General features: G+C 41.5%; 1 protein-coding gene across 1 annotated transcript in view; it reads right to left on the bottom strand.

Annotated features, from left to right (window-relative positions):
• Bmper (BMP binding endothelial regulator) overlaps positions 1-8537 on the bottom strand; it is a 262787-nt gene that overhangs the window by 76691 nt on the left and 177559 nt on the right. Inside the window, exon 13 of the mRNA XM_031343960.1 lies at positions 6075-6411. Coding sequence (XP_031199820.1) covers positions 6075-6411 — 337 coding nt within the window. The remainder of the gene's footprint in view (positions 1-6074; positions 6412-8537) is intronic.

Raw genomic sequence — 8537 nt, 5'->3', positions numbered from 1 at the left:
TGATAGGCCTGCCTTTATATGTTACTTGCCTTTTTTCCCTTACTGCTTTTAGTATTCTTTCTTTGTTTGGTGCATTTGGTCTCTGGCCTAAGGCGCCTCCGGGCTGGCTGCTCCAGTCTCAGAAACTCACCCGAGAGAAAACAGCTAGAAAACAGCGGATCCCGCCTGGGTCTCTGGCTTAATGCGCTCTCTGGAGGTAGGCCCTCCACTTGCAGGGAAGGGGCAGAGGAGGACGCTGAACCCCCTCTGTCACTCGGAAGCTGAGAGGATCGTGTCCCTGCCACCCTGCGGCTCCCCTGGGAGTCGTGGGGCCTGTGGCTCCTGGCTGGCTGCTCAGGTCTCAGAAACTCACCCGAGAGAAAATGTCGGATCCTGCCCGGGTCTCTGGCCTAAGGCGCCTCCCTGTTCTTCACCTCTTAATGGTAAAGGGCCTATTGGCTCTATTGCTGAGGACAACACTTACTTATGGCATTGAACATGGAGAAGTCCAGCTGGTCCCCAACTAGTAGCTTCACCCCAACTTACTAGCATACATGGTTCTGGGAGATATTCTGTATACTACCAGAGAAGAAAAGTAACCATCAATATTACCCAGATATTAATCCTATGACCTACAACAGCAACTGCCTGTGATACCCTGTTCCAATAGTGGCACAAATGTTATGGGAATAATTGGCCTTTTTAAAATTGAATTTAAGTCCCACTCCATAGTAAACTGCCAAAGAGCCTGAGACTAGAAAGGCCATGGGACTAGGGGAAAACTTAACCTCATTCTTCTGCAAAAGGAGCATAGCAACAAGATGACTCCTAGTGACATCCTGCTATGTGGTGGTGTGAATGAGAATGGTCCAGTAGGCTTATATATTTGCATGTTTAGTCCCCAGTTGGTGAACTGTTTGAGAAGGATTGGAAGAAATCTGTCATTGAGGTAGATTGGAGGTTTAAAAATCCAAGGCCAGGTCCAGTGTCTCTCTTTTGACTTCTGTCTGAGGATCAGGATGTAGCTCTCAGCTCCTGCCCCAGCATCGTGCCTGTCTGTATGCCACCAGGATGATAATGGATTAGCCCTCTGGAACTGTAAGAAACACCCAACTAAATGCTTTGGTTTGTAAGATTTGACTTGGCCATGAGGTCTCTCACAGCAATAGAACAGTAGAGTAACTAAGACATTCTATGCCAATAATCAGTGCCTCACTCAGTTCTCTAATCAGAGAAGTTTCTTCCTGTAGCAGCTGGAAATTAACAGAGACCCACAACAGGGCAATGTGGAAAGAGTGAGAGACTTTAGAGAATCCAGTATTAAATGGGATGCCTTACTCAAACCTCTCTCCTTAAAGCTTAGGGACCTCTACAGAAGAGGATGTAAAAAAAGATTGTAAAAGCCAAAGGTGGTGGATGAGTCCAAGGAAGCAGTGTCTCCTAGATACAACAGGCCTGACTGACATACATATGAACCTAGAGATTATGGCACCATGCACAAGACTTGTTCAAATATAATCCAGACAAATTCCTAGCACTGAAAAGGGGAAGGAGATACAGAGTCCTGGCTCTAACCAGGAAGCTATTTACAAGTGATACCTGCTGAGAAGGGAAAATCCATCCTTCCCAAGTCAGTGTCATTGGGGATACAACCATGCCACAGGGAAGGCCCTATGCCCGGAAGTGCTTCACCAACACAAGAGGATGCCATTGTTTATGGTGGGGTGGAGGTGTCATATTCCTTTTAGCCTTTAAAAAATATATTGCTTGTTTTGATTTTTGTTTGAGAGAGAAAGCATAAACTTGGATGGGTATGGAGGTGAGGAGGATCTGGGAAGTTTGGGGAGAGTTAAAAATAAATGAAAAAAATTTTAATTTTGCATAATTTTTAAAGGCTGTGCACCAGGAACCATTCCCCCATTAAGAAGCATACAGGGATGCTGTGGCCTCTAAATATCTGGACTCTACAGTACTTCACTTTCACATCTTGACTTTCCTACATTGGAATGTGACCATGCCCTCACTTCAGAGTCCAGCACACAGCACTGGGGGTGGTTATCTTTTCCAATACTTGCCCATACTGTGTGCTGAGTTGTGTTCTGATCTCTGCTTCCCAGGCTACTTGGGCTGGGTCTCTCTGGGAAACTCAGTTGTGATGGGGAGAGGAGTTGACGCTGGCTGCTGAACATCATGAGGAGCCACTGTGGGAGAGAGAGGTGCCTATTGTTCCTGGGCTTCTCAATTGGCATCTTGGACACAAGGAGAAGCAGCAAGAGGCTGAGGGAGATGTGAGAAGGGACAAGGCATGAGCTGCCTCAGATTTCCTTCAGAGAGAACTATGTGTGAATCCACATATAATGCAGATCAGTTGTCAATCACTTCTCTGCACTCTACAATCCCTCTAGCTACCAAGGATTTTTCAAAACACACCAGTAAAAAATAATGCAAAATGCTACCACATGTGACTATTTAGTTTAAGGACAATGTAAGTAGGAAACTTAAGTCTTAAGGCATCATGTCAAAACACTCAGCATTTTACATAATCTACATAATAGTTTTGTGCCCAGAGACATTCAATTTTCTATTTAAAGAAGTTTATTGTGATTACAAAGGATTTGAGCATATCTCAAAATTTGATATCAATTTAGCCCAAGAATCAAATTGAAGTGTGAAGTTTAAAAAAATAGCAAAATCTTAAATTTTTCCCAAAGGAAAAAATTAAGCATTGACTAATACACATTTATCTTTTATTCCCCTATAAAATGGTAATTTTCAAATGTTTAAACAATAGACAGTTTATTAGCAAGGATACTGAATTAGGTAATAGGCCAAAAAAAAAAAAAAAAAAAAAAAAAAAAAAAAAAAAAAAAAACCGGCTCACAAATCCCAGACTTTTCAAACATTAGTAATTCAGAGAAATCAAATATTTTGACTTGATAGAAAAAATTACCACACATAGAATTTGCTTTGTGAAAAGTTCCATGTACTTAAGAACACCCAAAAGAGAAAACAGTGTATCAATATAAGAAATATACTTCACTCTGTGGTAAACATATAGTGCTCTCTCTATCTCTCTCTCTCTCTCTCTCTCTCTCTCTCTCTCTCTCTCTCTGTGTGTGTGTGTGTGTGTGTGTGTGTGTGTGTATTTGTGTGTGAAAGAGAAAGAGGAAAACACTTTCCTCCTCATCAGTAAAAGACAGATATGTCTTTGAAGGATGAGAAAAAATAAAATAATAAATAAAATAAACTTCCAATGCTATTTAAGCTAGTGGTGTTTTCGTATATCAAGGCAAGAATTTCTTGTCCTATAAGAACTCTTAACCAATATATCAAGGCCATAATTCTGATCACATATCAGATTGATTTCAAAACTTTGACCTGTGCTTTAAAATACACTAGGAAGCACTTGGCAGGTATAGTGTGCCATGTGATTGCTGGTTTTGTCTCTCCTCTACAACAAAAGTCATTGCACAAAAATGGCCAAGCAGCCTTGACTACCACTTTCAGTGTCGTGAAAGAAAAACAGTTCATTTTCAAATAGCTCAAGGTCTTGCCAACAAGAACCTAAAAAATCAAGTCTCCGTGATGAGCTCAGGAGCAACCACAGTTAGAGAGTTGAAGAACTGACTAGGTGACTAGGAACTCAGGAAGGTACCCATCAAACATCAGGGACATAGGATAAGGGCGCACAGTGAGCTTAAGCAGTCCATCTGCCATGTGCCAGCACCACACTGCCCGGTGCCTTCATTCCTCAGAACAATGATTTTACCAATGCTAGATGGAGCATGTAGAGCGACACTGGCATCATGGTGGTTACCAGCTGGAAAGTGACAGTCTCTGACTGGCTCCAGCTTGTTCTCACCATGTAAATAGCTCCTCCTTATTCTCCTGTTTCAGAAAGTCTATCCAGAAGCCAGTAATTGAGCCTGTCTAGATCATTACAGAGCAATTGCCTTTCTAAGCGGGACTCTATTTCTCTTCTTCTTCTAAGAAAGGAGGGAAGCCTAGCACATACCTAATATTGTTCCTCCCACTTCAATATGAGGGAGGATATATCCTGCTGCTGCTGCTGAGTCAGGGTGGCAATAGGTTATATGGCTGGCAGAGTTGTCTAGACCTCTCCTCTTGTCATTTCTAGGGAAGAGAAGAAGACCAAGGCCACCCTGCACCAGACCGTGCCAACAACAGGCAGAACACAAGCCCAATTCCCCAGTATAGCCCACCTTAGTCTGCCTGCACAAAGAACTAAAGAGCATACCTGAACTTTCCCAGGCTGGCCAGATCTAGCCTTTGACACAAACACCTTCTGCCATGTTGCTGTAGCTGCTGTAGACCTTTTAAAGGGCAGAAGAGGGCCATGACCTGGCCACTGAGCAAGTCAGTTCTTTCTGGGTTTGTGCATTCAATTGGTTTCTTGGGATATCTGCCAAAGCCACAAGATTGCTATTCTCCTGCTGATCTCATAGGAGCTTTAAACTAATTAATTCACCAGAAGCAAAAGATGAGGGGGTTTGGTAGAAAATTCCCTGCTCTCCAGTTATTGTTTTCAGTGAAATCTTTTGAAAAGATATGCAGATGTGGTCTAGGAGAGGTATAGCCTCTCTATGCTAATTTCAGCAGAGAGAAGCGTCCAATCCAAGCCTTCAAACAGAGTGGCCGAGCTTCCAAAGGAAGCCCTTTGTATGTTCGGTCTTCTAATTGATAGTACAGAAATGGTGCCAGCCCATAGCTCCAGCATCTCTAGCTCTTTGGTTCAAACCAACAGGAAGAGCAGTTCCTGTTGCCTTGAATTCACTGATAGATAAACCAAGGCTTGTACAGGAAGGTTGAACAGGCTTCTGGTTGAAAGCTAGGAGTGCATAATGCTAATACTCTTAATTTTTTGCTCTCCTAAGTCCCCCCTAGGCTTTACAATTCCAAATAAAATATGGACCATCCAGGTGGTTAACTCATCCATGATCTCCAACTAGGACTCCTTAGGAAAGGGGTAAAGCCAATTTTGAGGGCAGAACAAAGGGGGGAAATAAGGGAACCCAGAGGATCCAAATTATAATAGGAAAATGGCTGAAAGAGCCGAGCGTGTGACTAGAGCCAAATGGCTTGGCAGATACAGCCATGCTTGGGGATCTGTGATGACAGGGACAGTCTTTTTCCATCCCACTTTGGGCTGTCTTTATAGAAATTTATCTTTTATGTCCAAAGATCAAATTAAAATAAAAAGATCACATTTAATGAGAGCTAAGGGAAATAAAGTGGTGGCAATTAAAGAGTAAAAATAACCTCTCTGTGGTTGCAGACCACAGGAGTTTCCTAGTTTTAAGAGCCACAGGCAAATCACTTAAACACGGCCTTCTGAGCTGCATTCCTCTCATGTTTCCTCACATGCCCGTGGTGGTTAACGTTATAGACAGGCATGGCTCTTGAACTCCTGGAATTGTGTAGTAACCAGGAGTGCAGCGGGCCAAACTCATCAACTTCTAGAGCAATTCTGTTGCAAGGGAGTCAAAAGCAAGCCCCTCTGCAGTGAGCTGCTGAGTGTTAACTGGAGTTCACAGGGTAGAAAGGACAGAAGTCTCAATCTTAATTCGATTCCTTCCCTCTTCCAACCTCAAACCCATCTTGTACTGTCCTCTGACTCCGGACATGCATAGCTGATCATCATCCAGCTTCTTATTTTTCCATGTGTAGACTGGATCTGGACTAGACCACAAAGCACATGGGAATTGTTTCTCAGAACTGGGATAACCGAGCTCCCTTATCCACAAAACAGAGGTCAGGCTGATCTGAGATTCAGTCCATGCCTGTACTCAACAGGCTTACTTTCAGGCTAACTATCAAAAAATATCTACAGCTTAGTAACAGCTTCCCATAACTTCTGTAAGACACAAACAGTATTGTCTAAAGACTACAAGCCTGGAATACTTCATAAAATTTATCAATTTTAGACAACATGAGTTACTGAGCAGAAGGTGGAATGAGTACCCTACAGTTGAAGACCTTACTTGGCATACAAAAAAATAAGATAGACTTGGTTCCAAAGTCAAGCATACTCTCAATCTATAATCCAACCCTATCTGTCAGCACATTGTACTTACCGGTAGAAAGTGGTATAGTCCACTGTTGAGTGACAGGTCTGAAACTCCCAGGACTTTAGTTTCTGGCATTCTCGATGGGCTCGAAGCTTCACCTTCACTGTGCCTTGACATAGCTCAGGCACTGGTTTTCTCTGTGGTCTGTTGCAGAATTCATTGGATTCCACTCTCCATGATTCAGCAAAGTCATCCACATCAAACTTGAAGTTTCCATCTCCACCAATCAAGTCATCACGTTTATGACCATTGTAGTTGCCACAAAGACCACAGAGCTTGCCCTTGAGATGAGGGGCAGCCATAACTTCCACAAAACTGTCTCCATCCCACGATATCTCCAAACCTAGAAAGAGGACAGGAGGATCACTCACTCCAGAATGTTGCAACAATGCCTAATTGTATGCATCTTTACACAGCATCAGTCATCACCCTTCAGTGAGCAACCCTAGCCACTCTCCAAACTCTTAGTTGACTTTCAATCTCACCACCAACCTTCAATCTTACAGAAAATAAATAAATCACTTTATTTGGACAGTTTAGAACTTATCAACTTTATAATGCTTCCCTTTGCAATATCTTCTGTCCTTAGTGTCTGACCTCCATAGATAACTAATGTTACCACAGTATTCTAGTGTTTATTACTTTTAATTTTTCCCAAAGTAGTTGAGTTTGTCCAAATTGCATCTTTTCTTATACAACAATGACTATAATCTCAGAATGCAAATAAATAAGCATTATACCCTTAATGTGATTTTCATCTCTTTATCCAAACATTCTGCTACATAACTATTTCTTTAAATATCAAGGGAAATTTTCTAAACTGCTTGCTATAATGAGAATTTTAAAAAATACATATATAAGTTTTGACTATATATTCTTCAGAAAACAACACTGAAATCCATGAAAGCATTCACTCCTTGACTGACAGACATTTCCTGGAGGTGAATGGTTGGAAGCCCATTTACTTTTATGTCTCTATCCCTAGAATGAACATAGGCTTCAGTATCTGAAAAGATACAGGAAACTACCAGAATGTGGGCAAAATTTCCTCTTGTAAATCTCCCATCATACCAGTGCTTCTTTCTCACCAAAACAAACACACAAAAATCCCCAAAACAACAAACAAAAAGCCAAAACAACAAACAAATAAACAAAACCAGTCTTTGCGCTGGAGGAGAGAGAACACCCATGTTTGAATGTACTGAGTAAAGTGTTGGAAGAATTGTATGAAAGCTTTTACCAGAAATGCTAGGCTAGATTTTAAGGAACGTCAATAATAAATGATATGCTAAATGGTGAACCTCTATCATATGTTGAGAGTCAGGCTGTAGTACAACGGCATTCCATAGGTAAGTCTGAATAGGCAGTTAGGAAAGAGAGACACTCCCTCAAATCCATTCTGGTGTGTGAAACTACTGCCCTCAAAAGAAAGGAGAATTCTACGTGAAAAGCCTTTGAAGGTTCAACCAAAAAAAAAAAAAATGACTATTTTTTTTCTAGTTTTCTGCTCTATATGCATATTGGTGCCATTTCATCTGACTAATTTTTGGCAGGGCCTAAGCTCCAAGGTGACTAAGAACCACAGTGGTATGTACTCCAGAAGCCTCTACAACATGTCTATGTGGACTTCTGCCCTGGATATCATCTTTGCCACTATGAACTAAGAGCAGCAACCTCAGAGAAAGCCTTCTAAACAGAGGAGTCTCTGTTCCTTCCTGATTCTCCCGTTCATAAGCTTTGGGGATCTTAATAAAAGTCAACTTTCATTTTTCCTGTTCTTGGGTATCTGGAAAGAGGAAAAGGTCTTTTCCTCCTAAAATCCATTGTCTTCATTCATAAGCTGCCAATTAAACAGATGAGCAGATATTCAGAGTTTGGAGATGAGATGAAAATGGGTCTGAGAGAAGGAAGGAAGGAAGGAATAGAGGAAGGAAGGAAGGAAATAAGAAAGGAAGAAATAGAAAGAAAGAAAGAAAGAAAGAAAGAAAGAAAGAAAGAAAGGAAGGAAGGAAGGAAGGAAGGAAGGAAGGAAGGAAGGAAGAGAAAAGAAAACAACTTGGATAGATGGAGTGAAAGAAAACTAGCCTTTTTGGAATATGTAATTTCCACAAGATGTTGGGGTAATAAAGAAGACATGAGCAAGACATACCCAGAGGACAGATTCTAGAGCTAGAAGTACTCTGGATTGAAAATGTCCACAAAGGAGAAAGAAGGTTAGCCAAGTAGCTTTTCTATGAAAAAGCCACATAGCTACCATGAGATACAGTTACTTTATGATGACCTATTAGTAAAATAGATCAGTGTTCCAAAACTGGGATTCTCAAGAAATAAACAGGAAAACCCTGTAAGGAGACCACTCTGTGCTAAATGAAAGGAACAGAGCATTATAAATCCAAAGCAAATGGTTGAAAAAGGTTTGGTGGTGGTGGTGGTGGTGGTCGTGGTGCTGCTGCTGCTGCTGCTGCTGCT

The sequence above is a fragment of the Mastomys coucha genome, unplaced genomic scaffold, assembly GCF_008632895.1.
Source record: "Mastomys coucha isolate ucsf_1 unplaced genomic scaffold, UCSF_Mcou_1 pScaffold23, whole genome shotgun sequence".
Taxonomy (NCBI): Eukaryota; Metazoa; Chordata; class Mammalia; order Rodentia; family Muridae; genus Mastomys; species Mastomys coucha.
The sequence above is the reverse complement of the archived record's forward strand: the minus strand, read 5'-3'. Positions and strand labels throughout refer to the sequence as shown.